This window comes from Hippoglossus hippoglossus, chromosome 10, assembly GCF_009819705.1.
Source record: "Hippoglossus hippoglossus isolate fHipHip1 chromosome 10, fHipHip1.pri, whole genome shotgun sequence".
In the NCBI taxonomy this organism is placed as follows: domain Eukaryota; kingdom Metazoa; phylum Chordata; class Actinopteri; order Pleuronectiformes; family Pleuronectidae; genus Hippoglossus; species Hippoglossus hippoglossus.
Genome location: NC_047160.1, coordinates 24,887,675 through 24,911,818, shown reverse-complemented (window position 1 = coordinate 24,911,818; position 24,144 = coordinate 24,887,675). Strand labels below are relative to the sequence as shown.

The window sequence follows — 24,144 nt, the reverse complement described above, 5'->3', positions numbered from 1 at the left end:
TCGCCCGGTGAAGGATTGGTCCGGTTCCTCTCGTGTGTGTGTGTGTGTGTGTAAATAAAACCTTTTTATTTTAATTTGTCAACATGAGGATAACTTTTAATCATCACAATACAACTGGTTTTATTCGGAGCCGCAAAGCAGCAGAAGCTCAATGAGAGTTTGATCAAAATCTCGCCGCTTCGCCTCGGACTGTTTCCTCATATTGACATTTTTAACAAACATGGCAGCAGAGGATCCCTGCTCCCAGTTCTCAGACTGGGAGCCGGACCCGTCCACGCGTGGTGGTGGTGGTGGTGGTGTGAAGCAGGAGAAACAGATGTGTGCGTCACAGAGGAGGTTCTACAGCCTCTGCAGGAGGAAGGTGAGAGTTGATTTAAACACTGGGAGGCTGGGAGGCGTCATTGTTACAGACAACCAGAGCTGCAGACACATCTGGACACTTCCACTGGAGATATACTCATCAAACTTCATCACACATGAATTCACAACAGCTGGAATTCATCAATCGTCTAAAATGATCAGTTTCTTTAAAGGTCCAGTGTGTAAGATTTAAGTGAAAGGATCTATTGGCAGAAATTGAATATAAAATAATCCTAGTGGTGTTTTCACTCGTGTGTTTCGTCTAAATTGTACGAATTGTTGTTTTCTTAACTCTAGAATGGACCTGTTATATTGATTTATATTTACATCAGGAGCGGGTCCTCTCTACGGAGGCGGCCATGTTTTTTTACAGTAGCCCAAATTGGACAAACTAAACCTTTTTGAGTTTTTATAACAACTGAAGCTTCCACAGGTTCTCTGTCATGTTTGGAAGCTGAGGTTGAGGTGAGGGGTGTTCAGCTGCAACATGTAACTTCACCACTAGATGTCACTAAGTCCTACACACTGAACCTTTAATATAAATTGATAAGGACAGAGCAGGGCTGTTCACAGACATTTTGGGGTGCAGGTGCTCAGATGAAAGAAGTGGGCACCCATCTCCTAAAGTTAGTATTGAGAGAGAACATAAGATGCGTAGAGGCAGAAATCTTAAGACTGATAAATCATACCTCTATAAATATGCTTTGGCTGTTATTTGAACATGTGGTCGCAGTTTCTTAAAAGTAAGATATAAGGGAGCTTTATCAAAAATTTGATTTAAACTTGACTGATAAGGTGTCTTTGGATTTTTTTCTTTTCAAAAGTCAAATATTCCATCTGTCTACTACATTTTTCATTTCAGTTTTTAATTTAAAGTATCTCATGCGTTTCTTTCTCCACAGTCATTTGCTGCCTTTGTGACATCCAAGAGCGACGGCAGTCAGGAGGAAGGAGGTGCATCCTGGTGCTGCTGCGGCCAGACCTTCAGGGAACACTCGGCTATTCACAAACATGTGGCCAGGACTCACGAGGGGGAAATAAAGCAGCTGACACAGACGACATACGAGTGTTTTTTAAGCCAACTGGAGGAAGAACCTGAAACACAGCAACCAAACGCCGAGGCGGTGGACATTTCTGCATGGATACCCGACACCAGCCACATTTCTGAGGAGCAACTTCAGAAGTAACTTTCAATTCTCTCATTTGGGTTCAGTTGTCGTGCAACTCGTGTCTTTGATATATTGTGTGTAAATTATAAAATCATAAATACTGATGGATGTTCCCTTGTTTTCTGCCAGGGGTCCAGGAAAGGTTGTCCTCTTTTATCACTACGGTCAAGTGGAGGATCCGCAGGTCATCTGTGCTTGGCAGAAAGCTTTGTGTGAAAAGCTCCACTTAACTGGCAAGGTGATCCTACACACAAGTATTTACATCTGGAAGAGATCGAAAAGGAGGAATCGTTTAATTAAATTTATCTTTCCCTATTAAAATGATCCTGTTCTGCAGGTGAGGGTGGCGTCCGAGGGCGTCAATGGAACAGTCGGTGGCACCAACATGGCGACGGACATTTACATCAGCGCAATGTGTTTGCATCCTTGCTTCAGGATGGAGAGGGAGGATTTTAAGGTCAGTCACTCACTGTTGTCTTCTGTAATGTCACATATATGTTATATTGAAAAGTCATTTTTATTGTGATAACAGAGAATCATCTGAGGCTTGGAGAATAGGTGAAATCTTTAAAATCACCTCTGATGCATAATTTTATACATAACAAACACATAATTTAGGGAAGCCTTTAATTAATTTAGCACAAAGTCTTATTGCAAGCATGTCATCTTCATCTTTACCTTTCTTTTAATGTAGTAACATTACATAATTTATTCTATGAAGTGTTTGTTCCTGCTTGTGCCTGCAGACCAGTGATGGTGGTGCAGAGTGTTTCACAGACCTCAGGGTTGGGGTCTATAAAGAAATCGTCCCCATGGGAGTGGACCCTGATGTCATCTCCTACCAATTAGCAGGTACTTTATTATTATTGCAACACTATGAAATGGATTTTAACTGTCGTAATAACAAACAAACTCCCATAGGTCTATTGTGGTTGTTCCAGGAAAACCAATTACTATGTCAGTGAATGAGCTGAATTTCTGTTTTGCAACAGCTGGTATTCTAAGCTTTTAATTTGTGTGGTTTGTGAAGGTGCTTGTGTCAGTAAAAAAACATTTTTTCCTGTCAGGAATTCATTTGGAGCCGGAGGAGTTTCACAAAGAGGTGGAGGCTCTTCTGACCACAGGAGATTTGTGCACTGACACCATTCTCCTCGACTGCCGCAACTTTTACGAGAGTAAAATTGTAAGTAATTGATCAGATTCCCTGTAAATAATACTCAGCTACACAGGTTCTGAAGGCAAAATCATTTGACCAAATCTGAGCCTTTGTTTATTTTACTCCTTTTTTGTGATATCTACACCATGTAAGCAAATACTGTGTTTAACTTGTTGCAGTGCAAATAACAGAAATTCAAGATAGCACTTCAACTGGCATTTTGAAAAACTTCGTATGAAGGCTGCAATGTTTGTCACAAACTGTCATTGTTATTTTTCCCTCCAGGGGCAGTTTACTCAGTGTCTGGCCCCAAACATCCGTAAGTTCAGCTACTTCCCGGACTACATCGACCAGAACCTTGAACTGTTCAGGGACAAAAAGGTCCTCATGTACTGCACAGGAGGGATCCGCTGTGAGCGAGGCTCTGCCTACCTCCGCTCAAAAGTAGGTGGACCTGTCTGGATCTTACACTACAGGATGAGATTTAAATTATTTATTTTGATTGATAGATGTTAATGCAGGCTGCTGCTTCTTCACAAGAGGGAACTGTTTAGTCCTGATGTGCATTTGTCCTTCTTCCACTTGTTCCTTAAGACAGAAGCTATATTTTTGTTTACCTCGATCCTAACATGTCCTGCCCTCCTTGTAGGATGTGTGCAAAGAGGTTTACCAGCTGAAAGGTGGAATTCACAAGTACATGGAGCGTTTCCCAGAAGGTTTCTATCGTGGAAAACTTTTCGTGTTTGATGAGCGTTACACCATCTCCTCCAACAGAGACATCATCTCAGGTTAGTGTTTCCTCTCTGTGTTATAAAGCTCCTTTTAAGAATTTGAAATAATGAAAATACAATTTGTCAATATCTAAAATATTTCCTTGTTGTCTTGTGTCAGTCTTTGAGTTGAAAACCTTTCAAACTTAAATATTTCTGTGTCTGTTCAGACTGCAGGTACTGCGGCAGTCCGTGGGACCAGTACAAGCTCTGCTCCACCCAGTTCTGCTGCCAGCTGGTTCTGTCGTGTCCCAGCTGCAGACGGGACGGACACACCTCCTGCTGTCCCACCTGCCAAACCAAGGGACGGGCTCAGAGCGAGGCACCGTCCGCCGCTCCACATCAGAGAGAGGAGTGCGAGTGCACAGACGGGCGTCCCAGAATCCCTCAGGATGTGTAACTTGACAGTGGATGTGATCGAACATGAGTTCTTACGGTCACATGAAAACTGCTGCATTTCCAGGGATAGTAAATATGATATATTAACTGTAACTGTACAGTATTGAGTATATTTTAAGTCATCCATTTTTTGTACAAATGTTGGGGTTTAAGTCAGATTTACTGTATTTAGGTGGTTAAAGTAATCTGTGAATCGGATGTAAAATGATAAGAGTTGATTCCTATTTTATTGAAAACATGTATATGAATACACACCTGCAGAATTCATGAGTTTTCTGACACTGATTTTTAACTGGAATGCCTTATCAGTAATAAATAATACTTTGTCCCAGGGGTTTTTGATTAATTGTGTGTGTGTGTGCTTCTTTGTGTTTTTATGTTTTAAAATCAGTGTGTTGGATATTATCTCTGTTCATTACATACTTTTATTTGTCTCAAATGGTAATAGTTTTATATTTATTCCAAATTTAATTAATTTGATATTATGTTTCCTAAAAATGTGTAGATACAATACAAATACACCAAAACCAGGCAGAGTGTATATCAGCTTTCGTCTGCTCTGAACTATTGATGCAGTAGTTTTTCAACCTAAGATTTTATGTCTAATCTGAAATAAGACTTTATTGATCGGCACAAGAGGAAATTCAACACAAGCACAGGGAACAGGCTTTAACAGTGGGAAGCTAACAACTCAGACAAAATAATAAATTGAAGAAACTTAAATTCATTCTGATAAGATATTGTTTTCCTTTATTTCTATACTTTATTGAAACAGTATTTACGGATATTAAGAAATATAATAAATACAATAAATAAAGTGCAAGTAAGAAAATGAATTTAGAAAAAGCAAGAATAAACTAAACTATTTATAAAAACGAGTCTTGACACAGGACATTAATAAATACCATTGTGTGCAACAGGTTTATAGTAATGAGTTTTTCTTTAAATGTTAATGGACTGTTACTTATATTTCCTGAACTTTAAAAACACAAATACTTGAAACAGTAATTAAGGGAAAAAACTTCAGTGTGTGTAGAAAGGTTTAAGTCACGTTTTAATTTAATTCAAAACCTACACAAAGATTACAATCCCATTATTGTGTAATTATTTGTGAAAACAGGCAGCAACATAATGAAGCAGATACATCTAAAGTAAAATCTATCTATCTTTATTATTTATTAAACCAGGACGATGCACAAAAACAATAATCTCAACATGAGAAGAGATGATTTTTGCCAGATTTAGAGATCAAATATACTTTATTGTCCCGATGGGGAAATTATTTTTGGGCCAAAGTGCTGCAGCAGCTGCAGAACCTTATAATAGAAAAATATAAAAGAATAATAAAGCAGAATTAAAGTGAGTTGCCCTGAAAACACTAATAAAACACAAATATGAAAAACACAAACTGGCATTAAAACCTAAAAGTGTAAAAATGTGCCAGACAAAGTGTAAAGGTTATAAAGTGTGTGTACTATACATAATATATATATATTTTTAAAGTAATTATATAGTTATAGCAATAAGTAATATTATAATTGTAATATTCCAGCAGTGATGGATGCCCCACACTTGCAGCAGAGATCCACCAGGCGGATCCACCAGCTGCTCCTCATCCACACTGGAAGCTTCAGCCCCGGCGAGCGGACCTGCTCAGGCTGCCCGGGTCCTCACTGACCAGCCGCGGCCGCAGCAGCCGCCTCTCGACCGCTCTTCTACCCGCGGAGGCTTTTGGTAACAACCCCGCTCATGTGCATCTGCCCGGCCGCGAACCTGCGGGAGTAACCCGGCCGGGAGGACCGAGCGATGTCGGCGCCGGGCTCCGCGAGCGGCTCCGTCAGCGGCTACAACCACAGCTCGACGCCGAACGGAGGAGCCGCGCCGCCCCGTCAGAACGGTAACACAGGCCGGGAGGATGCCGTTAGCCAGCCCGCTAGCGGTTAGCATGCGATGTCAGCTAGCGTGTCAGCTACCGAGCATCGGGTTTAATCTACAAAACGTCTGTTCCGGTTTTATTTACAGCAGCGAAATCCAGAATTAATCCTGTGGACGGAATAAAAAATCTGGAATTAAAGTGTTTCGGGCTAATGCTAGCTGGATGCTAACGCTAGCTAATTTAAGAGCTGACTCAAAGGGGGATAAGGGCTAATGTTAGCTAGGTGTTAGCAGCAGGTTAGCTGTGTGACAGCTAGCGCACCATCATCTCAGTATCTCCTGTTGTATAGAAGCTGTGAGACACTGAGATCACTTCACACTGGAATAACTGGTTCTGCTGCTGCTGCTGGGATGGTTGTTTGTTCAGTACTGGGATCACTGGGCTTACTGGGCTCAGCTGGTTGTCTGCAGCTAATGAACATATGTCCTGTTTTTATTTATCTTCCCACTGAACTGATTCAGATGAAGCTAATGACTTTGATCTTAACTGCACCTGTCTTCCTCTTCCTCCTCCTCACCAGGTCCAGCTCACTCGTACCCACCTCCAGGCTACTATGGAGCCCCACCTCCACAACAGAGCTACCCCACCATCCCTGCCAACCCCGTCCCCGGCAAAGCGCCCATTACGAACAGTGCTAACTTCTACCAGAACAACCATCAGCAGCAGCACCATCAGCAGCAGCAGCAGCATCTCCCCCAGCATCATGTAGCACCCTCCTCATACAGTGCTCCTCCAAGCTCTGCTCCCCCTTCTCAGCCATATGCCACACTCCCCTCTCCTGCACCCCCACCATCAAACACCCAGTACAACCATCGGCCTTTGCAGCAGCAGCAGCAGCAGCAGCCGCCCTACACCACTCCAGGATCCTACTATGGACAGCAGGCGTACCACGCTCCCCCGGCACAGCCCCTTCAACAACAACAACAACAGCAGCAGCAACAACCCAGTTTGGTTCCGGCGACAGCTACCGGCACCGGAGCGCCCCTCTACCCCATTGTGTCGTACCCATCGGGGCCGGGGAGTAGTCAGTACGGCACGCTGAGCTCCTTGCAGGGCACCCCCACGCCCCCCGGAGTGCTGCCCACCCAAATGGGTGCACCGCTTCATCAGTACAACGCGTTACAGCCAGCCTCCACAGCACCGGTGCAGCCCGGGTACGGCGTGTGTCCTCCCAGTCAGGGGCCAACGGTCAACGGACAAGGAAGCACAGGTGTGTATAACAGTTTGTGTTACGGTGAAGGTGGTCGGCTCCCGGCTGGAAAGTGAGAACTTCCTACAAGATTCCTAGAAACACTAAAAGTTCATACCAGAGCATCATGACATACTTTTGGTGTTGAAGAAACATTGATCCCATCTCTACTGGTTCAGATCAGCTTCTAAAGGCTGTTTTGGTGTTAGTCTATAATAAGTCAATAATTTGCATGCCAAATACAACAGCTGTCGATATTTATTTTTACAGAATTAATGCTACGCTGCCCTTTTAAGATTTTTCCTTCAAGTCACATATCTTTATTTGGCTCATACACACATACACTGTCTTGTCCCTGCATTTGTGAAAAGACTCTTAACCACAAAATATAGTTTTGTCATAGAAAAGAAAGGTTATTCTGTCACAGTTTCATGGACAATACTTAGTTTTTCCAGACCTTTTCGTGCTGGAAATTTCGTACTTATTTTTCTCATTGTCTTCTGTCCTCCTCTCTGCCGCAGCCCCGACCACAGTCCACCAACAATATGACCAAAGCCACCAGGCCCTGCAGAGTTATAACTCCTACGGTGGCACCGGGGGTGCAGACACAGACCAGGCTCCCTCAAGAGCCACTTCGGTCCATTCCTCGCCGGGCCACCACCAAGGTAATGACAAGATTTTTTATAAGACTCCTGACACCAAATGTTTCAGTAGGTTTGTCTTCACAAGGCGGTAGCACAGGAAATATGCTTCAGCTGTTAACACTGCTCTTTATGTTCTGATGTGACAGCTCAGAACATGAGGAGGCTTTTTGTGTTGATGCTTCTCTTTGTACAGAGATGGAAGTTGACGAGCTGCTCCTGTAACGAACAGACAACAAACTGTACACTGCAGCTGCTTTCAAATATTGAACTGTAATTCAAACTGTAGCTGAAGTGTTTCCTTGTGAATTTTGAGAGTTTATAGTTTAAAAGTCAACAACTACAATCGGACGAAACACCACTGTAGTGTATTAGTTTGAGAATCTGTATTCAATTTGATTGACTTACGTGTTTGAACAGTTAAGTTCATTTACAGTTAACATGACAGCTTCTGGTTTTTCTGTGCTCTGTGGAGTCGTTTTTGTCTTGTGGTGCAAAATCTTCAAGATTTAGAAGCATAGTTTATTTGAAATATTAATAATGTATGTGTGTATAGGTTATTTATCCAAAGCTGTTATACCTGTATGTGTACTGAGAATTTTCCTCTGAGCGAATGATAACGGCCTCAGGCAACAGAAAACATGTAATACAATAGCAGAAGAAAGGACACACCTCTACAGTGGACATGTTTTAACAGTCACGCTTGGTGGTTAGGAATATTTCAGGTTTTCAGTATGAACATTTTCAATAATATCTGTGAATTTCCAAACCGGTGGTGGTAGAACTGAGCTCGTTGAACAATCAGAGAAACATCTACGTGTGAGAACCACAATGAGGGAAACCACAGGAAATGAAACCCTTACAGTTCTTAAAACACAACAAGAGATATGATGCACACATACAACTTTTGCACGTGGAAGTTTTAAGTTGTTGGTTGTTTTTTTTTCTTTGCACCAGTTTCTTATGTGGCAGAATTTTACTGGTTTTAAATTTCACATTAAAGTACGTCTCATCAAGTTGTTACTTCCGCTTTCTTTATTAGTTTTTCTGCATGAGCGCCACCGTCCCTCCTCATCTCGATGAACCGGTCTTGACAGTTTTCTTATCCACCTCTCCCGCCCCCCCCTTCCAACAGGCATGCAGTATGGATATGTTGCTAATAGTGGAGCTAGCTCTGCCTCTGCCACCACCTCAGGCCCAGCAGCAGCAGCAGCAGCACCCCCCTCGTCATCCAGCTCTGAGGATGAGGATGAGGATGATGATGATGAGGAGGATGAGGAAGCAGGTCTGCTTTAGCTTTTACCTCCCCCATAACCCCTCCTCTACCACTTCAACCATCCCCTTAAACTTCTCCTAGTTATGTCTAAAAACCTTCTTCGAAAACATAACTTTGCCATTTGTGCGTTTTCGTGTCCCACTCATACAAAACTCCCTTCTGATCACCGCCACCCTTCTGTTCTGTGTCTGACGATTGTCACTCCTGCTCTACTCTCATCACCCTTAATGAGTTTTCCACTCATTATCTGTACCTTCCCCTTTCCTTATAGGCTAATCAGATCTTTTTCCTCACCTTCCTTCCATCTCCTTTGCAACAGCCCTCCACAGTTCACCTGTTGCTCACCATCTTTCCCCCCCCTCCTCACAGTCATCAGTGCTCTTCCCTAATGTCAAATCCCTGTTCTGTTCCTCCACCAATTAAATCTGATATGAAATCTTATCTTAGAAAGGTAAACGGGTAAGTAGCCTTAAGCCACATTCTGCTTTTCTAGTTGTCGTGCAGTGGAAGCTGTCGTTCTCGTGTGCTGCTGAGTGATCCCTGGGTTATGATCATCCGGCTGGTTGCAGATGGAGATAAAAATCAATATGTTGTGTTCCTACTTTCAGTCGTATCACAACTGTAGAGCTCAGAGAGTAGAAGCCGACCTCATGGGCTGGATACGAGTTGGGAGTAGATGGGATTGTTTAATATTGAGCTGAGTGAGTTTTATGAAATTAGATGTTGGATGTTGTTAATGACATAAAATGTATTCAATAATAATAATAACTTTTATTTATACCGCACTATTAAAAAAACACAAATAAAACCACAAACAATAACTTAAGATCAAATATGAAGACAGGCATAAAAGAATAAAAACACTAAACATGTGACAGAAAGTTTCAGTCGAGGGATGAATTAAGACTTAAATTACAATCAATTAAACAATTGTTATCCATCATTTGTGATTTATTAATCAAAGAGGCAAAACATCTGCCGGCTTCATCTTTAAAATGGGAGTAATATGTTTGACTAAATAAAGTCTTTATTGATAGCTGTTATTTTAAAAGTCACCAGGGGCATTAATCTTGCTTGGATTAACATTTGACGACATTCTATCATATTACAGAAACGTAATCCAACATTACAGATTTTAAAGTTTCTAAAAAAGGGAATTATTTTCTGTGGGAAAGAAATGTAACTTCTACTTGTTACATATCGGGCTCGTGCAGCGCTGCACTGGGCTTTTACAGCTCGGTGTTATGTTATGTGCGGCTGAGGTGTTCTGCAGATGATCGTCCCTCAGGCCCCGTGTCGTCAGCCAGAGGTTAACATGTTTTTAAATATAGCCAGTCCCCTGCTGCCAGGTCCAGGCTCTCCGTGAGGGAGGACGGGCAGAGTTTATCTCAGCGCAGCTATTATTCATTAGCACGCCACTTCAGATAAAGGAAAAGCACCGCCTGACCCGGGCAATTGGAATCGCCATCCAGTGGCAATAAATAGCCAGGTGGTGGGGGGGGGGGGGGTCCAGGGGCATTACACATTTTAATAAGTTCACTCACCACATTGCAAACATTAAGTGAATTATTGTGGTTGAAAAATTGGCGATTAGAAAATTGAAAAATGGAAATGCACCTATTAATTTCACACAAAGCAGGAGAAAACTGCTCAGTAACAGCATAAACTGATAAAGTTGACCGTGGATGTTTGAGGTTGTAATATATAATTTATGATGTGTATATACTACAGGAAGTTCCATTACATCATATTTTATGAATAAATGAACATAGCTTACATATATGAAATATATTTTGTTACCATTTACAACTGTACATAGGGATTTCTTTCATTATTGGTGAGTCCTCTGATTATTTAAAAAATATTTCAGTCCATAAGAAAATGGTGAAAAATACCTGAAATGCAAATAAAAAAATAGAAAAGCTTTAAATTAATAACCAATGTTTTTCCGATTTACTTGAAAAACACACAAGAGGAAGAGGAGGAGTTGTCAGATAAGTATCTGAGAAGGAGGAAGAGGGCTTAGCTGTTCTGGTGTCGTCTTCCTCCTGCAGACCAGATAATCCAGGAGACTACTGGTCAGATTTAGTCGGAGATAATTGGATCCCGTCCTGTCCAATGAGATCTCTGCCACAGACCTGTCGTGTCTTGGTTCGCTGTTTGTTGATCCCTCCTTTTGGCCGGCACAGATTAAATGGTTCATTCAAATATTCTAACCTTGTAATCCTCTATGAAAAAAAAAATCTATTCATGAAATGACATGAGAGGAAAAACAACCAAAGATTAGAGAGAAAAATCCAAAAATGGTCCCGGTGATTTTACATCCTTGAGGTTTAAAATAACGAACTTAACACATTTCCCTCCCACCAAGATAAAGTCATTAGTTTTAAGTGTCTTTACTTTTAACTTATTGTTTACATCAATTAGCTGTCGTCTTCTTCTTTTTACACCTATTTGCCACAATTCTGCAAATTTGTCTTTGAAGGTCATGAATTTAGAAAATGTTAAAGTGTGCAAAAGAAAATAAAGAAACGGGAAACTGTGTAAAAGAGGAAGGTTGATGATCCTAGACTGAGGAAATCAGGAGGAAATTAAATCCACAACATTGAATTAAAGACCCAGTGACAGAAACGAGAGTTAATAACATTAACCTGTCTTTCTTCTCATAGCTTTCCTCCATCTTATATCACCATTCACTCCATGTTTCCCGTCCTCAGAGGCCTGAGCTCTCCACCAAACATGTGAACACTAGCTTGTTCCAAACTTGAGTGCGTCCTTTCATCCTTTTCGTTCTGTTCTGTGTTCACGCAGCCTTCCCTTTCCTCTCTGAGCCCAGAGGGAGGAAAGAACAGCACGCGTCATGGTCAAATAAAAGAAACTCCTTTTTATTCTTCTGAATGTTTAATCTTTTTTGGTCCTTTCCCTCTCGTCCTCCTGTTCTTTCATTTGTATCTTGACCATCGTTCCTTCACATGTTGCTTATTGATTTAATGTACAGACCATGATGTCACCAAGTGATCTGCTCTTTCAGGTTCTGTTGGTGCCAGGGGCGATACGCCATCTCTTAATGACTCCTGTCTCATAACTTCATATTTAGTTCTATTAAATTCATTCTTTACTCTCAGGTCGTTTATATTTCTGTGATTCACTCTTCCTCTCTTCTTCTCTCTCAGGTGGGGATACGTCCTCCTCCACCACTGGCAGTGCCTCTCCGGTGCCCAACAGCTATGATTCGCTTGAAGGGGGCAGCTATCCAGGTACATCTCTATCTTAACCAGGCTTTGTATCTAAATAATAGGTAAACATGCATCTGACCTCTACAAGGAAACTGCTTCACGACATCTGCTGTCTTGTTTGTGAGTTGATGATTACGCAGGTTTTCATTAGGATTTGTTTTTTCTGTCAGTTAGCAGCATTACACAAAAACTACTGGACGGATTACTACGAAGCTTGTTGGAAGGATGTGGAATAGCTCAAAGAAACACAAGTTTTCATTGATTTTTCTCAGTCAATAATTCCTCGATCGTGATGGAAAAGACCACACACATAATGACCTTTGCACACAGGGAATGACCTTGATTATCAAAACAACCCAATTTATATTTGTCACGATCTTTTCTTTGCCAGTGGTCAAAATGAATCGCTTGAAGAAACCAAGATATTTATCTGCAGTGAAAAGCTGATCGAAGGACACGTGTCCCACATGAAAGTCATTAATCCAAACTACATTAGACACTGTCTCATATGTAGAAATCCAGTTCACATGCTTTCTGTGTTCCCCAGATTCTATACCACCTTCTAATGATATGAGCAGCCAGGCTCAGCCCTATGGTAGCTATGGTTACTCCAGCATGCAGCCAGCCTATCCGCAGGGGCCGCCCTCCCACCCTGACTCTTCTCCCACTCACGACCAGTACGACCAGTCAGGCTACGAGCACTACTCCCGGGTGAGACCACAGTTTCTGTTAAGTGTTAACTGATGTTTTCCCTTGTGGGTATTTTGGAAATTATGGAGTCAGATTTTTTTTTTGCCAAGGAGCTTTTCAGAGCTCTGCTTGTTCTTCTGTGATTGGCTGCTTCAGCTGCTGGAGGAACACCAGGAGCCAATCAGAGCCAAGCAGGTGGCAATGTTAACGACCTGTGTCAGAGTCGGGTGGATCTTATCCTCTGTGATCGTGTTCTTGCTGCATTGTCTCACCAGTTCGCATTAATTACAGGTTTAAAATGTATTTCTCTCCCTCCCCCCTCTTATTCAGCCTTTTCCCAACCTGTCCCAGCTGTCTGCGGCCCTCGGGGGCCTGAGCGGGGTGCCGGAGCTGGAGGTGGAGGCTCTGACGCCGATTAACCTGATGCACGAGAGGAACCTGCTGCCCCCGAGGCCCCTGGAGGCCCCTGAACCCAACCTCAATGGTGACCTCAAGAAGGTCAACTGCAGTCCGCAGTAAGTAAAGTGGGGGGGATCCAACTACTTTTTATCTACCAAGTTTTATCTAGTTGTGGGTAAATAGCACATTATATTTCAAAAACCTTAGGAAATTATACAGTAATGTAAAATTACCAAACTAAAAATCAAACCATTTTAAAATGAGGTTTGTGTTTTTCTTGTCCTGCTCCTCTGAATTTCTCCCTGTTTCTTAAAATAACACTTTTATCTCCCACACTTAACCTCTGTCATGATCTAATGTGTGGCTGTGTTATCTAAGCCCCTCATCGCTCTCCCTGTGTTTATCTGCTGATCAGGACATTCAGGTGTACGCTGACGAGCATCCCCCAGACGCAGGCTTTACTCAACAAGGCCCGGCTCCCTCTGGGCCTCCTCCTCCATCCCTTCAGAGACTTACAGGTGTGACCTAACGCCTGCAGCACGGATCGGAAAAATTAGAAAAATTTAAAATGCTCAGCTCACAAGACACGTTTTGCATTCTTGTTTTTCCCCTTTCTCTTCCTGCAGCAGTTACCGGTGATCACATCGAACACGATAGTGCGCTGTCGCTCCTGTCGTACCTACATCAATCCCTTTGTCACCTTCCTGGACCAGCGCAGGTGGAAGTGTAACCTCTGTTACCGGGTCAATGATGGTAGGAGAAGAATGTTTTATGCATCCAGTCCTATATTTACCATCACCCTATATTCTGCATAGTTTTGCAGATGTTTTACTCACTTGTGTTTTTCCTCGTTAAGTTCCAGATGAGTTTATGTACAACCCGGTCACCAGGTCGTATGGCGAGCCCCACAAAAGGCCGGAGGTTCAAAACGCCACCGTGGAGTTCATCGCCTCCTCAGACTACATGGTAAACATGCTCTGCTTGTAAAACGTGCATTATTTTATTAAGTCGGCCCTGTGGTGTGATTGTTTGTCCACTAGAGAGCAGTCTTGTCTCAGTGCATAGGAACTTTTAATAACTGTCAAGAGGGCAAATAGATGTGTGATGAAACTCCAATGAATTTATTACAAAAATAAAGTTACATTAACTTCAAATCAGCAGATCAGCATTTTCACATTCAGCAGCTTAGTTTTATCTCATCTCAGGTTCTTTATCTCCCCACTAATCAACACATGTTCTCACCTGTGTGCTCAGCTGAGACCTCCTCAGCCGTCGGTCTACCTGTTCGTCCTCGACGTGTGTCACAACGCTGTGGAAGCCGGCTACCTGAAGTACTTCTGTGAATCACTTCTGGAGAACCTGGATAAGTGAGTACTGTTGATGTTACGTTAATGTGGCTGGTTGATGAGTCTGTTAAGATCAACTAGAAGATGTCAAGAAGCAGATGTTATGAACAGCTGTCACAGACGTTTCTCTAAAGCATTTCCATCTAAACCTGACAAACATGTTGTTATGTTCTTCAGGTTGCCCGGGGACACGCGCACCAGAGTGGGCTTCCTAACCTTCGACAGCACCATCCACTTCTACAACCTGCAGGAGGGACTGTCACAGCCACAGATGCTGGTGGTGTCAGACATAGACGGTACGTCTGCTAACAGGAACCAGGATTTAGATTTAACGTTTTGTTTTTAACATCTGATGATGAAAATATATAGTATCTGGTCTTCTTTGACACATAAAGATAATTTTATAAGAAATCATGAGAGATTTATATACATTTATCCACAATTTCTACACATAATATGATGCATATATCTGAAATTAGCGTTTTTTACTTTAGGAGGGTTTTCAAAGTAAAATTAGAAAAGAAGCTGACTACTTTTACTACTAACCCTAACAGAGCATTTCTCCATTATTTTAAGTATCCAATGGAAACTGGTATATCTTGGCCATGTTTATCAGTTTTCTTATGATGTGAACTTTTTGTGAAAATTGCGATTTCTCAGTTTTCTCCTTTGGCTTGTGTCCCTCTCTCTTGTCGCAGATGTGTTTATACCGTCTCACGACAGTCTGATGGTGAACCTGAAGGAGAGCAGAGAGGTAGACTGTCCTGCTTTGTGGAAACAAATGTGTTTATGACCATTTTGAATGTGTCTCTCTCGTCTCCACCATTTCCTTCTCCTATTTACATTCCTGTTTCTATTTAATTTTATTGCCTCCTTCCTTCCTCCTGCTCTGTCCCTCTCTTTTGGTCGCTCCCTCTCTTCCTCTGTTCTCCATCCATCTATTCTCTCCTCTAATCCCTTCACCTTCATGTACCTGCTCTCGTCTCATCTGTGACTCTCTGCTTCTCTTGACATTTGAATTTAAATGTTGTGCTCATTCTAAAATATGCAGTGAAATGCTTTGTTACCATCTCCAGCATATTGGAGTTAATATATAATGAACAATAAGGCTAAAAATGTGTTCAACACTTGGGTCTTAACTTTAATAAAACCTTTTCCTTTTCATTCCATCATTTTCATCAGTTCCCTCAATCCTCATTTCCCTGATTTAAATTCCCCCCCCCCTCTCTTCTCTCCTGCAGCTGGTGCAGGACCTGCTCACCTCGCTGCCGGCCATGTTCAGTCAGACCAAGGAGACCCACAGTGCCCTCGGCCCGGCGTTGCAGGCGGCCTTCAAGCTCATGTCTCCCACGGGCGGCCGCATCACGATTTTCCAGACACAGCTGCCCACGCTGGGTGCTGGAATGCTGCAATCGAGAGAAGACCCCAACCAGCGCTCGAGTACTAAGGTGTGGCGAGAGAAAGGGGCGTTGCTGGATGTTTGCTGTGGTTATTGGGAGTCTGAGTTTCTGTGGGTGCTGCTGTTTTTGTTCTTTAGCAGTGATTTGTGTGTGTTCTCCTTCTGAAGATGTCGACTGGCACATTTTAACTGCAGTGTTTTTCTCTCATGGTTTTCCCAGCCAGTTGCGTTTTACAAATGGAATTTGGGAACTTGAATGAGCTTGGTGACCATTTCAGTGAGATTTATGACTTCTAAAGCAAAGCCATGCGAGAGATGAAATGTAGCACGATGATTTCTCTTCCTCTCTGTGTATATTCAGTGTGGATTTAAATTTATTGTCTTGATGTTTTTTCGTTTCCTGACACAGAACCAGGCTTTCTATTTTTCAGAATGAAAAATCGGCCAGGAACTTGCTGCAGAAATGTGGCCACAAATCACGAATATAATGAATAAAGAACAGATGTGTTTTCTTTGTCAGGGAAAATGAATCTCTGTTTTTTAGATTCTGAACTTTCTGGAGGATTCAGAGGCCGAAAGAAACAAGGAAACTTTGAACAAATCCAGCAATTAAAAATAAAATATGCCCATAACCTGAACGTGCTGTTGATTTCTTCTTCTTTGTAAACAGATCAGACGATAAGTAATAAGTCTGTTTCTTTGCAGGGAGTTCAGCACCTCGGCCCTGCCACAGACTTTTATAAGAAGCTGGCTCTGGACTGCTCAGGGCAACAGATCGGGGTGGATCTCTTCTTGCTCAGCTCCCAGTACGCTGACCTGGCCTCGCTGGGTAATACTGCCTCCGTCCTAACCTCACTGAATATCTCTGTTTATCGTTTGCTCCGGTACTTTGATTCAGAAGGGGAATGTCTTTACAGCTATTACCAGGTCAAAATGTTGTTTCTGAAAAACTAAGTTGACGACATCTACAGTCTTTAGAGGGAACGTTGAGTCCCTTATCTTTAATATGAGTGTGTTGCATGTAACTGATTTTCACTGAAGTTTAATTCTGGCATTGAAATGCTTGAAAATGTATTTGAGAGCTTCTTTGAAAGTTTATTCTTTTGTAAATATAAACCTTTCCTCTTTCTCTGCTTCTCTTCTCCAGCTTGTATCTCCAAATACTCAGCAGGCAGCATCTTTTACTACCCCTCCTTTCATTACATCCACAACCCTGCACAGCTGGAGAAGTTCCAGAAGGATCTCGAGCGCTACCTCACCAGGAAGATCGGCTTTGAGGCGGTTATGAGAATACGATGCACTAAAGGTGAGCGGATTAGAGCTCAGGCACGCTGCCCCTCAAGGTATTTGTTATCTCATGTGAGAGTTGTATTTCCTGGGTCACTCGAGATTAGATAACATTTCTTTGGCGGCTGTTTTACACGCTGGATTTCCTGATAAGGAGAGTGACGCAATGCTCACAGCAAAGATAAAATCCGCTCACACGTTCATCTTTGCATGTGTCTACCTGACTGTGTAGTGTACTGTTGTATTTGAGCTTGTTTTCTGCACCTGTTCCACCTAGATTTTAACAATAGTTTCTGTTTCACTACCCTCCTCTGTGCTCCCTCTCAGGTTTATCCATCCATACGTTCCATGGTAACTTCTTTGTGCGCTCCACCGACCTGCTGTCCCTCGCCAATGTGAACCCAGACTCTGCCTTCGCTGTCCAGATGTCGATCGATGACTCTCTGGCAGACTCGTCTCTGGCCTGCTTCCAGGCTGCGCTGCTCTACACCTCCAATAAAGGTACACGCACTCTGTATGTGGGAATCTGTGAAGCTCAGTGAGCAGAGATCATTCATCACCTCTATAATAACTCTTAGTCCCCCTTAAGACTTTTAAAAACTCACCAGCTCCAGCGGCCAACAACAGGAGCTTGTAGTCATTCTAACAGATTTCCAGATGTGAACTTGTGGAGCAGAGTTACAAAAAGTTCTTACTAAAGTTTTTTATGGTTTATTTCAAGGCAGTTTAAAACGAATAAGAAACACAAGCAGCTGTGTGACTGTGTGTGACTGTGTCTGTAGGAAAGAGGCGTATTCGAGTTCACACCCTGTGTCTGCCGGTGGTCAACCAGCTGAGTGACGTGTACGCTGGGGCTGACGTCCAAGCTATCACTTGTCTGCTCGCCAACATGGGTGAGTCTCTCACAGAAACACTCCAGTGTCAAACCGATTTTACGTTCATCGCTGTGACCTGTAAAAGTATTATCAGTTTCCTTATAGGGGACAATTTGCCTGGGGACTGAATGTACAGAGATTAATAAAAGTGCTGCACGGAAAATTTGATTCCAAGTTGTAAAACTCTTTAGCAAGGTTTGAAAATGGTCATCGATAGAAATTAATAATTTATGATAAAGTAGACAATGATGTATGATGTTTACTTAAGAATAGCAAAATTGCAAAAGGCATTTTTATTGAACTGCTATAGGAGACTCAGATGTTGTAAATCAAGACTCTCTTCAAGTATTTTATTCAGATGTACCTGAAGAAGGTCTGTAACTGAAACCACGTTATATTCTTTTTCCAGCCATCGACCGGTCGATATCGTCCAGCCTGTCAGATGCTCGGGACGCTCTGGTGAACGCCGTGGTGGACATGGTGACCTCCTACAAGAGCAACGTGTCCAACCTGCAGCAGTCCGGCATCGTGGTCCCCTCCTCCATGCGCCTGTTCCCTCTCTACATCCTCGCTCTGCTCAAACAGGTGAGACACACGAATTCACTCAGTTACATAAGTTCGTTACAGGCTGCAGACGCACGTACGAAAACATGTTAAGTTCTGTGTCAACAAAACACACAGTAATCCGCCTCAATAGTTATATTACACATCATAAAAATACACATGCGTCATTTCTGCACACCCAAAAACACCCTGTAGGTACAAAATTACACACACACACACACACACACACACACCTTAATAAAGGCAGAGTTTACAGTGATACTGACTCTTCTACATGTTCACTGACTGTTCATCCACCCAGGACTTGTCCATTCATACCTGCAGGGTGTGTCCAGGTCACATTAACGAACAAACAGACCATTAAACATATCTTTTATTATCAGAGCATCAAATGAATGAGTAAATACATGAAAACCTGTTGAAAACCTGTTGAAAACCTGTTGAAACCGGTGTATTTGTCTCCAGAAAGCGCTGCGGACGGGCACCAGCACGCGACTGGACGAGCGGGTCTTTGCCATGTGTGAGTTCAAGACGCAGCCGCTGCAGCAGATGATGCAGATGGTTCATCCCGACCTGTACAGGCTGGACAACATATCAGACCAGGTAGGACGCCACTGAACTAAAGGTTATTTGAATGACGAGTCGTATAATCTGCTGAACTGGTTCAAGTCACAACCAGTGGTGGGAGAAGTATTGAGATTTGTTTTACTTTAGTAGAAATAACAATACACACAATAGGCCTATTTAATAATGTTATAAAAGTCCCTGGATCTGTCCACTGATCCGGATCAGCACCAAAATTTAAATCCAAATTAATTATTTTAATCATCTTAAATGGGGATGTTAAACATAACATCCCCAACACTAAATATAGATTGTGTTTGCTGTACTATGAAAAGAGGAAATAACACTTCACACATTTCACCCACTTTTTACACACTTTATAAATCTGGTGATTTTGCTGCTTGTGGAACAAACCCGAGTTTCCTCCAGCTAATCTGTCGCACCAATCTCGTGTGACCTGCAGGGGGCGCTCCATCTGAACGACACGCTGGTTCCTCAACCTCATCTGCTCCACCTGGCAGCGGAGAGGCTGAACCGAGATGGAGCTTTCCTCATGGACTGTGGCAACGTACGCTTCCTGTATTATTTATTCATTAAATCACAAGAGAGATGTTTTCCTCAAATGTCAGAGCTCAGCAGCAGCAGCAGGACGACCGGCCCAGTTTTAGTGTAATTTAATTTCAGGGGAATTTCCACCTCAGACGATAATTAAAGAGGAAATGGAATAATTTCAGTTTTTGACATGAAAGTATTTAGTTGAAAGAGGCTGAAAGTTTATGATAAATGTCAAATTTTGTTAATCGAATAATCAATTTAGTGATGTTCCAGCAGATGTGAGGATTGGAGGCTTTTCCTTGTCTTATCTGTCGTAAACGGAATATCTTTAGATCTTTGACTCAATCAACTTGGGCTCTGGGAGTTTTATTTTGAAATTTTACAACTGAACAGAAGGATAATTAAGAAAATAAGATGTAACATTAGTTGTACACAGACTGTAAATAAAGATGGATGACAAGTAAAAAGTAAAGACCATTTATGTAGCTGGCGATATAAACCTTGCCTGCTCCATGTTGGCAAATGGGACACGGACCAAACGAGTCAAACATGTCAAATAAATGTTTCTCTCATTTTAGGTTCTTATAACATTGATTGTTATTGTTAGTGTTCATTTTTCATCATCCATCCTTATTTACAGTCTATGGTGAAGCTCAGCTCAGATTTAATAAGAGATTTAAAGACTTTCGGACGTGAGCCTCTCTTCTGACACGGCTCTGTTTCCGTCTGCAGGTGTTTTATCTGTGGATCGGCAAATGCTGCAACGAGATGTTCATCCGAGATGTTCTGGGCTGTTCCAACTACGCCTCAATACCCCCCAACATGGTCAGTGACCCCAACGCTGTTTCTAGATTGTTGTAAATGAGCAGCTCCCCACTGAAGGAAAGTGCATTGAGAAATGATGCGTTTCACATCCAACATTTCAGGAAATGACTGAGATCGACTCCGATTAGGGAAGTTGAATTATTTTTGTACAGTTTGAAAATCTGACATAAACGCCACCGCCCAGTTTCTGCATGAATGATGCAATGCAGCACTGTACATGTTCCAGTGCAAATGAGTCACAGTCAGGGAGAACTGCATTTCTGTTTTGTTCCAAAAAAAATAACTCGTGCAGCAAAACAAATGTGCTGTTGTAGCTTGTTACAAAACAAACCAGGCCGCTACCTAGAAAACTCTGTCATTACCACACTGTGGGCACGATGGCAACACCCAGAACAAACAGCCGCTGTCAGCACTGTTTCTCTTTCTACACAGGGGCCAATGCACCCACCTACAAACCCTGCATTTCAGACCACAGGCATGTTTCTAGATGCTGTGCGAATCCACTGGATCTGTTTCCTGTCTGAAACTCGCTGCAGTTAAAACAATGTTGTTGATGTTTTGCCTCTCGCTTCGTTCTCTCTGAATCCCAGAGTCACATTCCTGAGCTGGAGACGACTCTGTCTGAGAGGGTGCGAGCGTTCCTCGACTGGCTGCAGGACAACCGAGCGTTCATCTCAACCATACACGTCGTCAAGTAAGCACTGCTGCACATCTGGACCAACATCTGACTCCGACTAACTCTTAACGTCCAGCGTGACTTAGCAGATCTCATATCCACATGCTCGGTTGGAGAAAGCGTGAGAGGGTCATGAAGCAGGTCTCCACCCAAATGTTGAATTTCAAGGAATTCTAAATATTAAGAGTTGATTCTTAACAAGCTGGTGGCGCTAACTCTTCGGGACATTGAGATGAACTGATGAAAAGAGCATCAGTCTGAACTCAAATGGTGGAAATATGAAAATATGTTTAATTTATAACTAAAGCTGCTCTCAGACATGTACTTAACTCCAGATAATTTCAGAAAATACAGGTTGTATGTGAGAAATGAGGGAGAGGGTGAGTTCCCAGGTCGAATGGAGCCAGTCAGGTTACAGATGTTGAGGTTATACATCTAAACCATTAGAGCCAACAAGAATAAGATGATACATACGTTTATTAAAACTTATAACTGTAGCTGCTCTCGTCGTCTTTCTGAAAACCCTTCCCTCTTTCCCAGCGGGTTGTCTGTCACCCAGCACAGAACAGAAACAGGGTGTGACCGGTTTCATGTCAAAGTGGAAACTGTCTCCCTGCAGTGATTGGCCTGAGGTTGACAGAAAACAATCTCCAGTGTAAACACATAGTAGCGTTGAGGTCACCGATCTGCCAGAGGAGGTAAAGGCTTCCACAGGGAAACTATTGTCTCTGTTTCCTCTCTCTCCCCTCCGCGGCACAGCATTGTTGCTCAACCACATTTCTCAGTGTTGTTTGGCGAACAGGGCTGATGTCAGGACAGATGGACTGATGGAGTGCTAACAGTGAACAAACAGTGTATTTGATTAGGTGGAGGGTGACGTTCAGGACTCACTGATCTAAAACCACAATAAAACTACAAGAGGAAGTTTACAAAAGGGTTGAGAATGTTAAAATGTGATGGGAGCTGTGTCTTTTAAAGTTCACATACCTCACTCACGTCTGTCGGCTCAGACCACACCTCATCCCTGATGGGTGGAGTTGCTCAGAAGTGTTTCTGTTGCACCTGTAACCGCGGCCAACGCTTCAGACGCCCGCAACTGACAAGTTGAGTCATTTCACTTGAGAGCAGAAAAAACAAGATTCCAGGAGATCTAGAAAATCAAGAAAGACAAAGCTGCTGATTTTGACATGAAGCACTTAAAACTTTCCCTTTTGTGGTTGAATGAGAAGATTTAGTTTTATAGAAAGAAAGAAATTCAGAAGAGAGTCTGGTTGTTGTTTTGATATCAGAACCAAAGTCCTGGTGTTGTCATGTCTCTGGTACAGAAACGTCTCAAATGATTCCCAGTCACTTTAACACCGTTTTCCTCTTTTCTCTCCGGCAGAGACGACGCTGCGGGGAAAGCTTCCATCCTCCAGCACCTGGTGGAGGATCGGTCGGAGTCGGCTTCATCTTACGTTGAGTTTCTGGAGCACGTTCAGCTTCAAATGTCCAAGTAGGCTCCCGTCAGTCGGAGAGAACCTCTGACCTCAGACCAGTGCGAGGGAGGACTTCAGCCTCGTAGCGTGAAAACTAGCTTTAGTCAGTGACGGACGCCCATCGCCTCCTCAGACCAGTTTCAGGGAGGTGGGTTTACCTCCCCTTCATTTTTAAAACAGTCTTCTTAAACAGAGCAACCCCTCGAAGCCGATTGGTCAGCCGTGGTTTGACCATCGGAAAGGGAGGCGGGGCCAACGTTTCCGGAAAGAGAATAAAGAATAACAGGAACGAATTCCGATGAAGGAACCGGGGATTTGTCACACGTCAAAATGAAATGTTGAAAACGCTCCTGCAGCGTCTTAATCACTGTCGAGCCCCCGTTTAGCCTCTCATCAAATCACGAGTAAACAAGAGGGGGGGGGGAGAACGTGGAGCCAAGAAGATGCCACTTCAGTACGTTTTTTAGTTTTGTTGTTTTTTCGTGACCTGCACATGTAGCTCGTGCTGTTTTATTTTATAATTTATTCCCTTCTTTACTCCTTTTTTAGTTAAATTTTTTGAATACACTGGAGAACAGAAACAAGCATTCCTTCTGTTGTTTTGTTTTTTTGTCGGCATGTGCTCTGAAATCCGCATGTCACCGTTTTGTTTGCTGCTAGTCCGAGGATAGAAGACGAGCGGGAGCTTCACCAGTGGCTGGACATTATGAAAACCATCCCCCCCCCCCCCCCCCGTTCCGCTGTGTGACCCGAGTGTGTCGAGCTCACTCCTCCAGAAAAGTCCCACTGTCAACAATCTTCTTCTCATTTGTTTTATTGTTTTCCGGGCGCTAACTCGAGTTGCTCCTCCACTTTGTAACTATTGAAAAGAATCTTTTATGTGCGATAATTTATGAACCAGCTTATTAAATAAAAAACAAAAACAGAGATCTGCTTCTTTTCACTGAGACATGAACAGATATCTGTCGTTTGTTGGATGTTTAGTCTGAATTTGTTCGTGAGCAGATTACTCAAAAACAAAACTTGGGTTTCAGAAGCTTTTCATCCATCAAATACACACTTCTGACTTTTAGATATTAAATTTAACTTGTTGAACTCTGCTCAAACCTTTATTTTCTAAAAGCTCCAACTTCATTGTACAACTTAGATAGTTTTACCTCCAACAAGGAGGTTTTAGTTTGCAGGATTATACAAAAACTACTGGATGGATTTTCACAGAACTTGGTGGAAGGATGCGATGCTAGTCAGAGAAGAACCGTTCAAAGTTCTCTGGGAATAATTCACGGATCTTGATGAAAACCAGATGTTTATGAGTCAGTGTGTCATTAGGAGCTGATCCAAAAAAAAAGAAATG

The 24,144-nt window shown here is 42.6% G+C and overlaps 2 protein-coding genes across 3 annotated transcripts; both read left to right on the top strand.

Moving 5' to 3' along the window:
- The first annotated feature begins 21 nt into the window (after positions 1-21).
- On the top strand, positions 22-4,189 carry LOC117769879 (thiosulfate sulfurtransferase/rhodanese-like domain-containing protein 2). Its single transcript, XM_034599089.1, has 10 exons — positions 22-361; positions 1,263-1,543; positions 1,659-1,767; positions 1,867-1,986; positions 2,276-2,381; positions 2,597-2,712; positions 2,971-3,129; positions 3,335-3,473; positions 3,626-3,904; positions 3,959-4,189. The coding sequence occupies exons 1-9, from the start codon at positions 221-223 to the stop codon at positions 3,853-3,855; spliced, it is 1,401 nt and encodes a 466-aa protein (XP_034454980.1). The 5' UTR covers positions 22-220; the 3' UTR covers positions 3,856-3,904; positions 3,959-4,189.
- Positions 4,190-5,459: 1,270 nt separating this feature from the next.
- On the top strand, positions 5,460-23,717 carry sec24b (SEC24 homolog B, COPII coat complex component). 2 transcript variants are annotated; one of them, XM_034599083.1, is made up of 24 exons: positions 5,460-5,751; positions 6,311-7,000; positions 7,501-7,644; positions 8,756-8,905; positions 12,070-12,153; positions 12,680-12,843; positions 13,153-13,337; positions 13,637-13,739; positions 13,851-13,974; positions 14,078-14,187; positions 14,476-14,588; positions 14,745-14,863; positions 15,266-15,321; positions 15,809-16,015; positions 16,672-16,795; positions 17,114-17,272; positions 17,581-17,754; positions 18,036-18,146; positions 18,538-18,713; positions 19,158-19,295; positions 19,720-19,824; positions 20,544-20,636; positions 21,227-21,330; positions 22,697-23,717. In XM_034599083.1, the coding sequence occupies exons 1-24, from the start codon at positions 5,661-5,663 to the stop codon at positions 22,809-22,811; spliced, it is 3,639 nt and encodes a 1,212-aa protein (XP_034454974.1). In that variant the 5' UTR covers positions 5,460-5,660; the 3' UTR covers positions 22,812-23,717. The 2 variants fall into 2 exon arrangements, with proteins under 2 accessions (XP_034454974.1, XP_034454972.1); XM_034599081.1 differs by having other exon boundaries at positions 13,848-13,974.
- Positions 23,718-24,144: the final 427 nt, after the last annotated feature.

Bases quoted from the DNA above. Each gene is read 5' to 3' on its own strand.
- sec24b (XM_034599081.1), top strand. From the start codon at position 5,661: ATGTCGGCGCCGGGCTCCGCGAGCGGCTCCGTCAGCGGCTACAACCAC. The intron at 16,016-16,671 runs GTGTGGCGAGAG...GTTTCTTTGCAG, and splicing joins ACCAGCGCTCGAGTACTAAG to GGAGTTCAGCACCTCGGCCC. The intron at 17,273-17,580 runs GTGAGCGGATTA...GCTCCCTCTCAG, and splicing joins GAGAATACGATGCACTAAAG to GTTTATCCATCCATACGTTC.
- LOC117769879 (XM_034599089.1), top strand. From the start codon at position 221: ATGGCAGCAGAGGATCCCTGCTCCCAGTTCTCAGACTGGGAGCCGGAC. The intron at 1,544-1,658 runs GTAACTTTCAAT...GTTTTCTGCCAG, and splicing joins TCTGAGGAGCAACTTCAGAA to GGGTCCAGGAAAGGTTGTCC. The intron at 2,382-2,596 runs GTACTTTATTAT...TTTTCCTGTCAG, and splicing joins CATCTCCTACCAATTAGCAG to GAATTCATTTGGAGCCGGAG.